This window comes from Phoca vitulina, unplaced genomic scaffold, assembly GCF_004348235.1.
Source record: "Phoca vitulina isolate PV1807 unplaced genomic scaffold, GSC_HSeal_1.0 scaffold71, whole genome shotgun sequence".
Lineage (NCBI taxonomy): Eukaryota > Metazoa > Chordata > Mammalia > Carnivora > Phocidae > Phoca > Phoca vitulina.
Genome location: NW_022589774.1, coordinates 9,739,620 through 9,757,135, shown reverse-complemented (window position 1 = coordinate 9,757,135; position 17,516 = coordinate 9,739,620). Strand labels below are relative to the sequence as shown.

General features: G+C 35.5%; 1 protein-coding gene across 1 annotated transcript in view; it reads left to right on the top strand.

Annotated features, from left to right (window-relative positions):
- SHCBP1L (SHC binding and spindle associated 1 like) overlaps positions 1 to 17,516 on the top strand; it is a 39,502-nt gene that overhangs the window by 20,420 nt on the left and 1,566 nt on the right. The window contains exons 6-8 of the mRNA XM_032393139.1: positions 10,673 to 10,778; positions 15,303 to 15,456; positions 16,774 to 17,024. Of these exons, the coding sequence (XP_032249030.1) occupies positions 10,673 to 10,778; positions 15,303 to 15,456; positions 16,774 to 17,024 (511 nt within the window). The remainder of the gene's footprint in view (positions 1 to 10,672; positions 10,779 to 15,302; positions 15,457 to 16,773; positions 17,025 to 17,516) is intronic.

Below are 17,516 nucleotides of genomic sequence, written 5' to 3'. Positions count from 1 at the left end.
TCTTTCTTTCTTTCTTTCTTTCTTTCTTTCTTTCTTTCTTTCTTTCTGATTTTATTTATTTGACAGAGAGAGACACAGCGAGAGAGGGAACATAAGCAGGGGGAGTGGGAGAGGGAGAACCAGGCTTTGCGCCGAGCAGGGAGCCTGATGTGGGGCTCAATCCCAGGACCCCAGGATCATGACCTGAGCCAAAGGCAGATGCTTAACGACTGAGCCACCCAGGCGCCCCTCCTTCTTTAAATTTTATTTTATTATTATTATTATCATTTTAATTTCTTATATTTTCTTTTTTCTTTTTCCTTTGGTATCAGGCTTATAGTTTTTTTGCTCATTTGTTGGTTTGTTTCTTTTTCTTTTTTTTCGATCAGGCTTTTTCTTTTTTCCTTCTTTTGTATTCTTTAGAATTGGGTTTATAGTTTTTTTGTTTGCTTTTTTTGTTCCTTTTCTCTTTTCTTGGATCAGATTTTTTTTTTTTTAATCAGGCTTAATAAACAAATCCAAGACACCTAGTTAAAGGTCTGAACATTCCCCCCTGCAAGCAAGGAGGAACTCTGTAGAGGACTGATCTGTGGGAAAGAGCAGCCAAAACACAACAGCAGAGAGCGCACAGCATACACAGAAACACTTCCTGAAGCACCAGGCCCTGGACAGTGTATGACCCCTTCTTAATATAGTATTACTCTCAAGAGCAGAAATGAAACAAGCTTTGATAACACACAAAAGACAGAAACCTAGACATAATGACAAGATGGAGGAATTCTCCCCAAAAGAAAGATCAAGAAGAAATCACAGCTAGGATTTGCTCAAAACAGATATAAGCAATATACCTAAAGAATAATTTAGAACAGTCATAAGAATACTAGCTGGGCTTGAAAGAAGCATAGAAGACACCAGAGAAACCCTGGCTGCAAAGACAAAAGACCTAAAAACTAGTCAGGCCAAAATAATAAAATGCTTTAGCTGAGATGCAAAACCGACTGGATGTAATCACAATGATGATGGAAGAAGCAGAGGAACAAATAGGTAATATAGAAGATAAAATTACAGAAAATAATGAAGCTGAAAGAAAAAGGAAAAGAAAACTATTAGATTATGAATATAGACTTAGGGAACTCAGTGATTCCACAAAGCACGATAATATTATAGGAGTCCCAGAAGAAGAGATAAAGGGGCAGAAGGTTTATTTGAACATATTGTAGCTGAGAATTTCTCTAATCTGGGGAAGGAAACAGGCATTCAACTTCAAAAGGCAGAGAGACCTCCCCTCAAAATAAAAAAAAAACAGGTCAACACCAAGACATATCATTGAAACTTGCAAAATACAAAGATAGAGAATTCTGAAAGCAGCTAGGGACAAAATGTCCTTAACCTACAAGGGTAGACAAATAAAGTTAGCAGACCTGTCCACGGAAATTTGGCAGGCCAGAAAGAAGTGGCATAATATATTCAAGGTGCTAAATGGGAAAAATATGTAGCCAAGAATACTTTATACAGTAAGGCTGTCATTCAGAATGGAAGGAGCGAGAAAGAGTTTCCAAGACAAGCAAAAGCTAAAGGAGTTTGTGAACACTAAATCAGCTCTGCAAAAAATATTAAAGGGAACCCTCTGAGCAGGAAACAGTGACCAAAAGCAACAAAGACTAGAAAGAAACAGAAACAATCTACAGGAACAGCGATTTTACAGGTAATACAGTGCTACTAAATTCATATCTATCAATAATTACTCAGAATGTAAATGGATTCAATGCCACAGTCAAAAGATGTAGGGTATCAGAATGGATTAAAAAAAAAAAAAGACCCATCAATATGCTGCTTACAAGAGAGTCATTTTAGACCCAAAGACACCTCCAGATTAAAAGTGAGGGGGTGGAGAACCATCTATCATGCTAATGGACATCAGAAGAAAGGGAGCAGCCATACTTCTATCAGATAAACTAGATTTTTAAAAAAGACTACTATAAGAGATGAAGAAGGTCTCTATATCATAATAAAGGGTTCTATCCAACAAGAAGAATTAACAGTTGTAAATATTTATGCCCTCAACTTGGGAGCAGCCAAATATATAAATCAATTAATAATAAACTCATTGATAATAATACAATAATAGTGGAGGACTTTAACACCACACTCACAGCAATGGACAGATCATCTAAGCAGGAGATCAAGTTAAAGATCATCCTACTAAAGAATGAATGGGTTAACCAGGAAATTAAAGAAGAAATAAAAAAATACATGGGAGCAAATGAAACTGAAAACACGACAGTCACAAACCTATAGGACACAGCAAAGGTGATCATAAGAGGGAAGTACATAGCAATATAGGCCTTCCTCAAGTAGCAAGAAAAGTTTGAAATACACAATGTAACCTTATACCTAGAGGAGCTGAAAAAAGAATAGCAAATAAAGTCTAAAACCAACAGAAGGGAAATAATTAAGATTAGAGCAAAAATAAATGATACAGAAATAAAAACAGTAGAACAGATCAATGAAACTAGGAGCTAGTTCTTTGAAAGAATTAACAAAATTGATGAACCTCTAGCTAGACTTACCAAAAAGAAGAGAGAAAGGACTCAAATTAATAAAATCATGAATGAAAGAGGAGAGATCATAACCAACACCACAGAAATACAAACAATTATAAGAGAATATTATGAGCAATTATATGCCAACAAATAGGGCAATCTGGAAGAAATGGATAAATTCCTAGAAACATAGGAAACATTCCAAAGCTGAAACAGGAAGAAATAGAAATTTGAACAGACCCATAACCAGCAAAGAAATTGAATCAGTAATAAAAAATTTCCCAAGAAACAAGAGTCTAGGGCTGGATGGCTTCCCAGGGGAATTCTACCAAACATTTAAAGAAGAATTAATACCTATTCTCTTGAAGCTGTTCCAAAAAATATAAATGGAAGGAAAACTTCCAAACTCATTCTATGAGGCCAGCATTACCTTGATCCCAAAACCAAAGACCCCACTAAAAAGGAGTATTACAGACCAATATCCCTGATGAACATGGATGCAAAAATTCTCAGTACTAGCTAATCGAATCCAACAGTACATTAAAAGGATTATTCACCATGATCAAGTGGGATTTATTCCTGGGCTGCAGGGGTGGTTCAAAGTCTGCAAATCAATCAATATGATACACCACATTAATAAAAGAAAGGATAAGAACCATATGATCCTCTCAAGAGATGAAGAAAAAGCATTTGACAAAATATAGCATCCTTTCTTGATAAAAACCCTCAAAAAAGTAGGGATAGAAGGAGCATACCTCAACATCATAAAGGCCATATACAAAAGACCCACAGCTAATGTCCTCAATGTCCTCAATATCCTCAAAACTCTCAGTTTTTCCCCTAAGGTCAGGAACACGACAGGGATGTCCACTCTCACCACTATTGTTCAACATAGTTCTGGAAGTCCTAGCCTCAGCAGTCAGACAACAAAAAGAAATAAAAGGCATCCAAATCGGCAGGAAGATGTAAAACTTTCACTATTTGCAGATGGCATGATACTCTATATAGAAAACCCAAAAGACTCCATGAAAAAATTGCTAGAACTGATACATGAATTCTGCAAAGTTGCAGGATATAAAATCAATGTACAGAAATCTGTTGCATTTCTATACACCAATAATGAAGCAGCAGAAAGAAATCAAGGACTTGATCCCATTTACAATTGCACCAAAAACCCTAAGATACCTAGGAATAAACCTAACCAAAAAGGTGAAAGATCTGCATACTGAGGGGTGCCTGGGTGGCTTAGTCATTAAGTGTCTGCCTTCAGCTCAGGTCATGATCCCAGGGTCCTGGGATTGAGCCCTGCTTCGAGCTCCCTGCTCCACGGGAAGCCTGCTTCTCCCTCTCCCACTACCCCTTGCTTGTGTTCCCTCTCTCTCTGTCTCGTTCTCTGTCAAATAAATAAATAAAATCTTAAAAAAAAAAAGATCTGTACACTGAAAACTATAGAACACTTATGAAAGCAATTGAAGACACAAAGAAATGGAAAGATATTCCATGCTCATGGATTGGAAGAACAAATATTATTAAAATGTCTATACTGGGGCGCCTGGGTGGCTCAGTTGGTTAAGCATCTACCTTCAGCTCAGGTCATGATCCCAGGGTCCTGGGATCAAGTCCCGCATCAGGCTCCCTGATCAGTAGGGAATCTGCTTTCTCCCTCTTCCCATCTCCCCTGCTTGCACTCTCTCTCTGTCACACACCCTCTCTCAAATAAAATCTTTTAAAAAAAAATGTCTATACTCCCCAAAGCAATCTACACATTCAATACAATCCCTACCAAAATAACACTGGCATTTTTCACAGAGCTAGAACAAACAATTCTAAAATTTGTATGGAACCGGAAAAGACCCTAAATAGCCAAAGTAATGTTGAAAAAAGAAAAGCAAAGTGGGAAGCATCACAATGCCGGACTTCAAGCTGTATTACAAAGCTTCAATCATCAAGACAGTGTGGTACTGGCACAGCAGAATAGAAAACCCAGAAAGGGACCCACAACTGTATGGTCAACTAATCTTCAACAAAGCAGGAAAGAATATCCAATGGAAAAAAAAACAGTCTCTTCAACAAGTGTTGTTGGGAAAACTGGACAGCGACATACAGAAGAATGAAACTGGACCACTTTCTTACACCATACACAAAAATAAATTCAAAATGAATGAAAGACTTATACCATCAAAATCCTAGAGGAGAAAATAGGCAGCAACCTCTTTGACCTTGGCTGCAGCAACTTCTTACTAGACATGTCTCCTGAGGCAAGGGATACAAAGGCAAAAATGAACTATTGGGCCTCATCAAGATAAAAAGCTTCTGCAAAGTGAAGGAAACAAGCAATAAAACTAAAAGGCAACTGACAGAATGGGAGAAAATATTTTCAAATGACATATTGGATAAAGGACTAGTATCCAAAATGTATAAAGAACTTAATCAAACTCAGGGCACCTGGGTGGCTCAGCTGGTTGAGTGTCCAACTCTTGGTTTTGGCTCAGGTCATGATCTCATGGATCATGGGATCAAGCCCTGGATCAGGCTCCACATTCAGTGGGGAGTCTGCTCGAGAATTCTCTCCCTCTGCCCTTCCCCCCTCAGAAATCTTTTTTAAAAAGATTTTATTTATTTGACAGAGAGAGAGAGCACAAGTAGGCAGAGCAGCAGGCAGAGGGAGAGGGAGAAGCAGGCTCACTGCTGAGCAGAGAGTCCAATGCAGGCCTCGATCCCAGGACCCTGGGATCATGACCTGAGCTGAAGGCAGATGCTTAACCGACTGAGCCACCCAGGTGCCCCATAAATAAATAAATCTTAAAAAAAAAAAAAAAAAAAAGAACTTATCACACTCAACACCCAAAAAACAATCCAATTAAGGAATGGGCAGAAGACATGAATAGACACTTTTTCAAAGAACACTTCCAGATGGCTAACAGATAAATGGAAAAATGCTCAACATCTCTCATCATCAGGGAAATACAAATCAGAACCACAATGAGATACCACTTCACACCTGTCAGAATGGCTAAAACTAACAACTCAGGAAACAACCGGTGTTGGCAAGGATGCAGAGAAAGGGGAACCCTTTTGCATTGTTGGTGGGAATGCAAACTGGTGCAGCCACTCTGGAGAACAGTATGGAGATTCCTCAAAAAGTTAAAAATAGAACTACCCAAGACCTAGCAATTGCAGTACTAAGTATTTATCCAAAGGATACAAAAATACAGATTCAAAGGGGCACATGCACCCCAATGTTTATAGCAGCACTATCAACAAGAGCCAAATTATGGAAAGAGCCCAAATGTCCATTGACTAATGAGTGGATAAAGAACACAATGGAATATTACTTGGTGATCAAAAAGAACAAAATCTTGCCATTTGCAAAGACACGGCTGGAGCTAGAAAGTATAATACCAAGGAAAATAAGTCATAGAGACAAATATATGATTTCACTCATATGTGGAATTTAAGAAACAAAACAGATGAACATAGGTGAAGGGAAGGAAAAATAAAATAAGAAAAACAGAGAGGGAAGCGTCCCAACATCAGTAATCACTTTTTTTTTTTTTTTAAAGATTTTATTTATTTATTTGACAGAGACACAGAGAGAGAGGGAACACAAGCAGGGGGAGTGGGAGAGGGAGAGGCAGGCTTCCCACTGAACAGGGAGCCTGATGTGGAGCTCGATCCCAGGACCCTGGGATCATGACCTGAGCCGAAGGTAGACGCTTAACGACTGAGCCACCCAGGCACCCCCATCAGTAATCACTTTAAATGCAAATGGTCTAAATATATAAATCAAAAGATAGAGATTGTCAAAGTGGATAAAAAGACAAGATCCAACTGTATGTTATATATAAGAAATCAACCTTAAATATAAAGGCTTAGAAATGTTAAAGAGTCAGAGAAAGATACTGCATGCTAACACAACCATTAAAAAGCTAGATTAGCTATATTAATTTCAGTCAAAGCAGGCTTTGGGAAGAACCAGTTAAATTATCAGGGATAAATAGGGGCACTGCATAATGATAAAGGGTGCAGTTCTCCAAGAAGACATAGCAATCCTTAAGATGTGTATGCACCCAACAAAAGAATATCAAAATACATGATACAAAAACTGACAGAAAGCAAGGACAAATAGAAAAATCCACTATTATAGTTGGGAGACTTCAGCATCCCTTTTTCAATAATTGATAGATCAAGCAATAATAAGGGATAGAGGAGAATTCCTCAAATTGATGAAGAACATCTACAAAAACCCTACAGCTAACATAATAATGGTGAGAAATTGGATGCTTTCCCCCTAATATAAGGAATAGGGCAAGGACATTTTCTCTCATCCCTCTTATTTAATATCATGCTGGAAGTCCTAGATAGTGCGATAGGACAAGAAATGGAAATAAAAGATATACAGATTGGGAAGGAAGAAATAAAACTCTTTGAAGGTGACATAATTGTCTACATAGAAAATCTCAAAGAATTATCTCATCATCAACAACAACAATAAAACCCTGGAACTAATAAATGAATATAGCAAGGTTAATATTTGAAATAACTTGCTTTCTTATATTCCAATAACAATTTGAAATTTTAAAAATATCATTTATAATAGAGCCAAAAAATTAAATATTTAGGTATAAATCTAACAAAATATGTATAGGATCTATATGTGGAAAACTATAAAACTATGATGACAGAGAAAATGTAAATGAGAGATATTATCTGTCAATATTGTTAAGATGTCAGTTCCTCCCAACTTGATGTACAGATTCAATGCAATCCTAATGAAAATCCCAGCAAGCTATTTTGTAGGTATTGACTAGTTCTAAAATTCATATGGAAAGGCAAAAAGCCTACAATAGCTAACACAGTACTGAAGAAGAATAAAGTGAGAGTACTCATATTACCCAATTTTAAGGCTTATTATAAAACTACAGTAATCAAGAAAGCATGGTATTGGTGAATAGACACATAGACCAATGGAACAGAATAAAGAGTCCATAAATAGATCCATACAAATATAGTGGACTGAACTTTAACAAAGGAACAAAGAAAATTCAGTGGAGAAGAATATTATTTTTAACAAATGGTGCTATAGAGTAATTGAATATCCATATGCAAAAAGATGAATGTAAACACAGACCTTACATCTTCACAAAAATTAACTCAAAGTGATCCAATGACCTAAGTGTAAAATAAAACTGTAAGACTTCTAGAATAAATCAAAGAAGAAAACGTAGGTGATCTTGGGTTGGCAATGAGTTTTTTAGATAAAAACTGACAATATGATCTGTGAGAGAAAAACATTGAGAAATTGGACTTTATTAAAAGTAAAAACTTATGCTCTGTGAAAGACATTGTTAAGAGAATTAAAGACAAGCCAAAACTTTGAAGAAAATATTTGTAAAATACGTATCTGATGAAAGGCTTGTATCTAAGATATACAAAGATCTCTTAAAATTCATCCCGAGTAACAAACAGCCCAAATAAAAATGGACAAACATTTTGAACAAACACCTCACCAGAGAAGATATACAGATGGTTAAAAAAAAAAAAAAAAAAAAAAAAGCCAATTAAAAATGCTCAACATCATTGCAATTAGGGAATTGCAAATTAAAAGAATGAGATACCATTACTTACCTACTGGAATGGTTAAAATCCAAAAAACAAAACAAAAACAGAAACAAACAAAAAAACCTTGACAATACCAATTGCTGGCAGGGCTGTGGAACAAGAACTCTCATTTACTGTTGATTGGAATGCAAAACAGCACAGCTTCTTTGGAAGATAGTTTGGCAGTTTCTTAAAAGCTTAATGTGGTCTAAGCATATGAACCAGCAATAGAGCTCCTCGATGGTATTTACCCAAATAAGTTGAAAACTTACATCCACATAAAAACCTGCACAGACATAAGAAAGAATTACTAAGGTACACTCCGAACAATTATATGCCAGAAAATTAGATTACCAAATCAAGTGGACACATTCCTAAAAAGATAAAATCTACCTAACCTGACTCAAGCCAAACCAGAAAACCTGAGTGGACCAATAGCAAGTAAGGAGATTAAATTAGCAAATTAAAAACTACCTACAAAGAAAAGCCAAAGACCAGATGTCTTCACTGGTGAATTCTACCAAATATTTAAAGGATTAACACCAAATCTTTACAAACTTCAAAAAAAAAAAAAAAAGAAGGGAACATTTACCCAACTCATTCAGTGAGGCCACAATTATTACCCTGATACCAAAACTACAAAAACATCACAAGAAAACTACAGAATAATATCCCTTATGAATATAGATGCAAAAATCCTCAATAATATACTAACAAACTGAGTCTAGCAACATAGTAAAAGGATCAGACACTATGACTAAGTGGGATTTATCCCAGGGTTGTAAAGTTGGTTTAACACATGAAAATGAATCAATATAATACACCATATTAATAAATAAAAAAACAAAAGCCACACCTTAATAGACACAGAAAAAGAATTTGACAAAATGCAATGCTTTCATGATAAAAATTAAAATCTTGGAATAGAAGGGATATTTCTCAGCCTGTATAAGGCCATCTGTGAAAAACCTTTAACTAAGTCCTACTTAGAGGTGAAAGAATGGATGTTTCCCCACTAAGATCAGGAAGAAGACAAGGATGTCCACTCTTACCACTTCTATTCAAATTGTACTAGAGGTTCCAGCTAGAGCAATAGGCAAGGAAAAAGCCATCCAGATTGGAAAGGAAGAAGTGATAAAATTATCTCTATTTGCAGATGACATGATTTTGTATACAGAAAATCCAATAATGAAATACTGCTCAGCAATATAAACAAAATGCTGATACACAAAATAACATGATGGATCTCAAAACAGACTGAATGAAAAAAAGCTAGACACAGAAGAGTACCTCATATATTATTTCACTTTAAAATTTCATTTAAAAAATCCAAGAAAGGGAAATCTATGACAGAAAGTAGATCAGTGGTTGCCTGGGAATAGGTGTGGAGGATTGACTGCAAAGATGCATGAAGGAACCTATCGGTGTGATGAGAATGTTCTATATCTTGATTATTGTGATTGAGTTAAGTGGGTATACACATTTGTGAAACCTCATGGATGGTTTACTTAAAATGAGTGTGTTATGTAAATTATACCTAAATAAATTTGATTTAAAAAAACCCCACTGATATATACTTTTGATTTTAAAACTAGGATTGCATGATAAACTACTGTATTTCCTGAACGTAGGATGCTGTACTCTTTGAGCAGCTAGTGATCAGGTATATGGTGAAGAAATGTGTGAGTAGTTCTCTTTCTCAAGATCATAATCACTTGCTTAAATAGGTATAAAAATGCTGTATGGGTTTACTTTTGAAATGTTCAATGAAACATGTCAAGCAATAAAGTGCTGCAGAGAACCCAAAATATAACACCTAAGGAGATTATTAGTAAAGCTACATCTGTTGGTAAAGGAGTGTCCCTTTCCGCTGATAATAATAAAAATTATGCCCAAACTTTCTTTCTTTTGATAACACTTACATGATTAAGAGTTAGGAAATAGGAATTGTAAAGAAGAGCAGAAAGAAGAGAAAGAGTGGAATTAATTAGAAGTGCTGAAGAGCAAACAATAATTAAAAAAAAACACACACACACAACTCAGAGAGAAGCTAGAATTGTTCTGTTGGGAAGCCACAGTCAACATATCTATGGAGACCATATCCTTTGAAACAAAACAGTCTGTTGGTTGAACACAGTATCTAAAATTGGGCATTTCCCTAAACATTCTTATGCCCCATATCACAGACATAACCCACCTTTGCTTTGTTATGAATCCGCATTCATTGGACTATGAAAGTACAATCAGGAAAATTTTCTACTGTATTAAAGAGTTGAGGTGAGAGGTATTGATTGCAGGGGGTTACATACAGATTTCCAGGTACAAACCATGAAAATGAAAAGATTTTAGAGTTCAAGGGTTTAAACACTCAGTTATCTAAAAGATTTTAATCATTCCATTGCTCTCAAGTTTCTCATTGCTCTCAAAGAGCTTAAAATTAGTGAAACCTACTTCTCAAAGATGCTTGGTGCCAAGTTTTATTTTCTAAGTAAGTATAGCTTGAGTCTTTTTCAGGTTAATTTAATCACAATAAATATTTTCAACTCTAGAGTTCATGGACCTTTCTTTCCAAGAATTCTGAGGCGCAGGAAGGGAAAAAGAGATTTTGGAAAGACTATAACACATATTGTGGCAAAAGTGATGACTACTGACATGGTAAGAAATACACTTTATCCCTATTTGTTCATTTGAGTTGTAGTTGTGTATAAACAGAAAAGAAGCTCTTTGAGGGTAGGGTTCTTATCTGACATTAATGCCTTCTTTCCCCGATTACATCCACTTCAGTGATTAGCATATAATAGGTACTAAATAAATAAATGTCAGCAACTATTTAGAGTACAAACCTTATTGCTAGGCACTATGCTAATAGTAGCTATGGGAAGGATAGGAGACAAATATGAGAAAGACTGCATTTGAGGGAGATACCATTTTGAACCAGATCCACAGTCTTGCTGCTTCATATATTTGAGAAATTATTGAAGGATAGTTTTGCTAGATATAGAATTCTTGGTTGACAGTACCCACCCCCCTTAAATATGTCATCCCACTGCTTTCTGGCTTCCATGGCTTCTGTTAAGGAATCAGCCATTAATCTTATTGCCAATTCCTTGTATATACTGAATTGCTTCTCTCTCACTGCTTTCAAGATTCTTTGTTTTGACTTTCAACAGTTTGATTATATGTGTTGGTTTGGCTCTCTTTGCGTTTATCCTTGTTGATGCTCATTAAGCTTCTTGGATGTGTAGATTCACATCTTTCAACAAATTTGGAAAGTTTTCAGCCATTATTTCTTCAATATTCTTTTTGCTCCTTTCTCTCTTCTTCTGGGACTCCTATAATACATATATTTGTATTCTTGATGGTATACCACTGGTCCCTTCAACGTTATTTTTCTTTATGCTTTTTTCTTTCTGCTCCTCGAACTGGATATTTTAATTGTCCTGTCTTCAAGTTTATTGATTATTTCTTCTTCCCACTCAAATATGATATCTAAGCCTCTCTAGTGAGTTTTTTTTTTTTTTTTTATTTCATCTATTGTAATTTTCAACAATAGAATTCCTATTTGGGTCCTTTTTGTAATTTTTATTTCTTTATTGATATTATCTATTTGTTCATACATTGTCCTTTTGGTTCCTTTAGTTCTTTGTCCACAGTTTCTTTTAGCGTTTTGAGCATATTTAAGACAGTTGATTTAAAGTTTTTGTTTAATAAATCCAAAGGCTTGTCTGCACTTCCTCAGAGATGGTTTCTGTCAATCTTTTTTCCTATAAATGGGCCACAGTTTCCTGTCTTGTAATTTTTTGTTGAAAATTGGTTATTTTGAATATTATAATCTAATAACTGGAAATCAGTCTACCCTATCCCCAGGGTTTGCTCTGTTAATTGTTGAGGACTGCAGTTGTCCATATGGTTAGCAAATTTTCCAACTATTTTTGCAAAAGCTGTGTTTCTTTCTGTGTGTGGTTACTGAAGTTCTATTATGTAATCTCAGCAGGTAGCCAGTTACCTGACAAATTTCCATAAACACCTACAGCTAAAAAACAAAAACAAGAATCTCTCAGAGTCTTTGCAAATTAGCTCTGAGCTGAGGCACTCCTTCAAAGCTAAGCCAGGCTGCTTACAACTCTGCCTTGGCTTTCACCTCTTGCTTGCACAGGGCCCAATGATCAGTGGGAAGTAAAGCTTAGGGTCCTTTCAGATCTCTCCTGAGCATGCATCCAGCCCTGGTCATGTGCATTTCACTCTAGATGTCCTAGTTTATGAGGTAGCCCTTATTTCCCCAAGAATCTTCCTTCTCAGCCTCCTCCTTTGCAGGCTTTTCCTTTGCCCCAGATGTCTATAGGTAGTGTATGTTTTTAAATGCTTTCATCAAGTGATACCTACATTGTCACTCAATTCTGAGGGGGATGTGAAACAAGTCAGCTTTGTCAGTCCTTTCCCTGAGATACTGACTAGTCAAAATGCACAACCACTTTTTTTTTTAAGAAAGAGAGCAAGGGAAGGGCAGAAGGAAAGGGAGAGAGAGAATCTTAAGCAGGCTTCATGCCCAGTGTCGAGCCTGATGAGGGGCTCAATCTTACCACCTTGATGATATGACCTGAGCCAAAATCAAGAGTCAGATGCTTAACTGACTGAGCCACCCAGGCGCCCCTCAATTCTGTTTTTTGAAATAATAAAACAGTGTGGATCCTAAATACCACATCTCTATCTCTTGTTTTACACAGCAAAACTTCTTGAGATATTTATACTTGTCTCTACTGCCTTCATATTCATGCCTCTACTCACAGTGATCTTGTTTCTGCCTCCAGAATACCAGTGAAAATGCCCTTGTGGTCAATGTGGGACCAAGCTGTGGCTAAATGCAGTAAGCACAACTCAAGGATCACCATCTCTTAACCTTTCAGCACCTGATATTATCAACTACTTCCTCCTTTCCTGACATCTTGGTCTCTGAATTTTCTTACCACCTCTTAGACTACCCCTCAGCCTCAGCTTTGAGATTTCGTTTCTGCCTGTTCTTTAAATGTTCTTCAGTGTTCCATCCTGGAGTGCTATCTTTCCTTCTTTATACAGTCTTGTAGCTATCTTATCCATTCCTATGCTCAAATTATATGTAAATAACTCCAAGATCTTTATGCCCAGTCAAATCTTAGTCCTATATTCTAGACTCTTACATGCAGTCTACTGGGTACCTCTGCTTAGTGACTCCACCAGTACTTCAAATTAACTGGCATCAAAACTAAACTCATGGGCGCCTGGGTGGCTCAGTTGGTTAAGCGACTGCCTTCGGCTCGGGTCATGATCCTGGAGTCCCGGGATCGAGTCCCGCGTTGGGCTCCCTGCTCAGCGGGGAGTCTGCTTCTCCCTCTGACCCTCCCTCCTCTCATGCTCTCTCTATCTCATTCTCTCTCTCAAATAAATAAGTAAAATCTTAAAAAAAAAAAAACCTAAAAAAAAAAAAACTAAACTCATTATGTTCCCCTGCAAACTTCTCTCTCCTGGATTTCCTATTTTCATGCATAAGAAAAATATAAATGAGATGGATTCTAGAGTTCTTCCAAATTATTTATTTACAGAGGTAATTGAACTCTCTGCCACCAAAGTATTTAGAATACACACATAAATGAATATAGTGGTTTGCTGAATTAGTAAGGATTGATTTTCAAATATATCTGGAAAAATGTTCAGTCTTGCTTATCAAAGGAATGGAGATTAAAATGAGGCAGTGAGGATTTTTGCCTATTAAGGTGGCAAATATTTTATAAATTTAAAAGATACCCCATGCTGATGAGTTTACAGCAAAATGAGTTCTCAAACCAAACTTTAATTGGTTAAACTTTTCTGGAGGGCAATTTAGCAGTATGTATCCAAGACACTTAAAATCTTTTGTACCTCTGACACAATAATTCCCCATCTAGTAATTTATCCTAAAGAAATAACTAGAGACATGCATACGGATTTATTTGTTGTAGTATTTTCAGAATATTGAAAAATTGTATAAACAATCTAAATAAGAGTAAGAAAATCATAATTAAATTATGATAAATTATATGCCCATATGATACATTATTATGTAATCATTAAACATTAGGCTTTGAAAAAATATTTAAAGGCATGGGAAAATATGATGTAATGTAAAGTCAGGATTCAGGGGTGTCTGGGTGGTACAGTCGGTTAAGTGTCTGACTCTTGGTTTCAGCTCAGGTCATGATATCAGGGTCGTGAGTTGGGCTTTGTGCTCAGCCTGGATTCTGCTTGAGATTCTCTCTCCCTCACCTTCTACCCCTCCCACTCATGTTCTCTAAAATAAATAATCTTAAAAAAGTCAGGATTCAAAGCCATGTATATGTATGGTATGATATGTTGGTATTATGAATAATGAATATATGCGTGGGAGAAAAACTAAAAGGAAATATCTATATAAATACATTTATTTAGGTTAAAATTTCCATTTGTTATGTTTTCATTTTTTTATGTTTTTCTTATAACCACTTTTATAAGAAAAAAGATATATGAATGATAATGCCATTTCTACTGGGATAAAATAATAGGCATTTTTCAGAATTTCAGTTTTCAAATTTTATTTTGAAAGTTCCCCACGCTTCATGGTACTAATAATGAAGTTTTCTTCCCTTTTCTACTCTCAGTGCAGATTCCTGGTATCTTTTATTTTTAGGTCTAGAATATTTAATATATAAAGTTTTATTGATTTGCTAAAATTGTAGGATTAGTTTAAGTTAAAGAAATAAAATAGTAGACTGTAAAGAGATCTGGTGTCATAAAGCCCTGCATCTACAGCTTCGCTTAACCACTCACCAACTCTGTGTCCTTGGGCAAATCATTTCATCTCACTGAGTTTCAATGTCCTTCACCTGATGCTGTTGTGAGGCTTGGGAGGTAATATGCTAAGTTAAAATTCTGCCTTCTGGCACAGTCTTTCATAGCTGTAAAATTATTAGTGATTGTAAAGAAAATCCCATTTCACCATTCCCTTAGTTGAAACACTGATATTTGGAATATTTAATGAACATGAAGACATATAGTATTTACAGTGTATTACAGTGTAATATACAAGGTAAGTCTTTGAGAAAAGCACATGTTACTGATAAGTTAACTGATTAAAATGACCTGTTTCAGTTTAATTCATTGTTAAAAGTGTACTGTTTTATTTCTTTTCAGGTAAAGGACTTATCTTCAGACACACTTCTCCAACAGCATGATGATTTGGATTTGGCTTTGGATAGTTGTTATAGTGGAGATACCGTAGTTATTTTTCCAGGAGAATATCAAGCTGTAAATCTTGCTTTATTGACTGATGACATCATTATAAAGGGTTAGCAGGGCATCCTTTGCAATCTTTTTATAGCAATGTATACTGGAAAAATTGTATATTATAAACATGATTTACTTAACAAAAAAATCCCTCATGTGCTTTTTACAATTAAGATTTTCTCACTTGTTCATGAGTGTATTATCTGTACAGGTGACTTCATTTGGACATAATGTACCAAAGCAAATCAATGAGACTACTTCTTCCCCATGATAGCGTAGCACTACAAGCACAGATTCTAAAAAGATCAAAACCACAAAAAAACCCAAAAACCTGTTTGTACTATTTTTACCCAAACTATGTTTACTTCTTCTATTGCATTTTTTTATCACTTTAGGAGGAAAACCCAAATGTAAGGATATATTAAAATATATTCAGGGCGCCTGGGTGGCTCAGTTGGTTAAGCCACTGCCTTCGGCTCAGGTCATGATCCTGGAGTCCCGGGATCGAGTCCCACATCGGGCTCCCTGCTCAGCAGGGGGTCTGCTTCTCCCTCTGACCCTCCCCCCTCTCATGCTCTCTCTCAAATAAATAAATAAAATCTTTAAAAAAAAAAAAAAAAATATATTCAGCATTTTCTCAGGTTAATTCATATGCAAACTTGCTACAAGTAGAAGAGTTTACTAAATTTCTTTTAGGTTCTGAACCTATTTTAGTAATTTTATTTCTGCCCTTAACACTGAAGTAAGGATATTCCCACTGTCTGGCCAAAAGAAAAGAACCAGGTGACTTAGGCTTTGCCTATCAATTCAAAAATTGAGCAAAAATTCACTAGATCTTGATAACTGTAATCAGTAGTATTTTGTTGAACTGCATGGGTAATAATATATTTGTCATTTTCAAATTTTATAGCCTCGAAGATACAACCCCTTATTTTTGGATTGATGTTAAATTTAGATGATTGCTTTGACTATTCTAGATCAAAATTGTGGATATGATTACATTAATCTTATAGCCTAATTCACAAGTCTCTGACACTCTTTTTTAGTTATGGTAATTTATTATGGTTTTGAAACCGGTTATGGTAAGATAGTTTTTATATCTTAGGCATTTTGTAAATGACTGTTGATTATGTTAATAGGAAATTTAGGAAAATATATTATGGAATGAGTATGTTGAATAAATACATAGGTACATCTATATTGACTATAAACCCAGATTCTCCCCTCATACATCAAAATATGGACAAAAGATTATGTACTTAAGTAATTACATATATTACTTATTAAAAATGTGAAAAGAAAAACAGTATTATTGAATGACTAAAGAACTTTAAACTTTGGGATTACTGATTTAATCATGTTTTTCTCCATGAATCAGGAATTGGAAAGAGAGAGGAAATTATGATTACTTCTGAACCTTCTCATGACAGTTTCGTGGTGTCTAAAGCTGATAATGTGAAGCTAATGCATCTATCTTTGATACAACAAGGGACAGTTGATGGTATTGTGGTGGTGGAGTCTGGTCACATGACTCTAGAAAACTGTATATTAAAATGTGAAGGAACAGGAGTGTGTGTTCTTACAGGGGCTGCTTTGACAATTACAGACAGTGAAATAACTGGTGCCCAGGTATTTCATTTTATAAAAACAGCTTTATATGACAATAGATAACTTTGAGTGATCTTAATGTGCAAAGGATAACAATTACTTCATCTTTGAATTGAGTTATAATCAAGCTTAGAAACTGATAAAATGAGGACAAGTACAGAGTGTCATAGCACACATAGGAAAAATGAACTAAGTTAAGTCCAAAGTAAAGAATTACTGGCTTTAAATGTGATTTTTTTTTAAAATCTAGGAATTGGTGGCTACAAAATGGATGAGTCAGTTAACTTGTTTACTTAAAAAGAAATGAGTTTGGATCTTCAGATAACAATCACAAAGAGTATTAAAATACTGGAAAATTGAATGAAAAGAAAGAATAAAGGATGAAAATAATAGGACCCTTTTTTTTAATAGAATGACTTAATTTCCACTAAACTGAGGAAGTAAACATTAGCAGCATTGAGGGATTTAGAATATATATATTAATTTTTATAACAATTGAAAGAACTGCTTAAA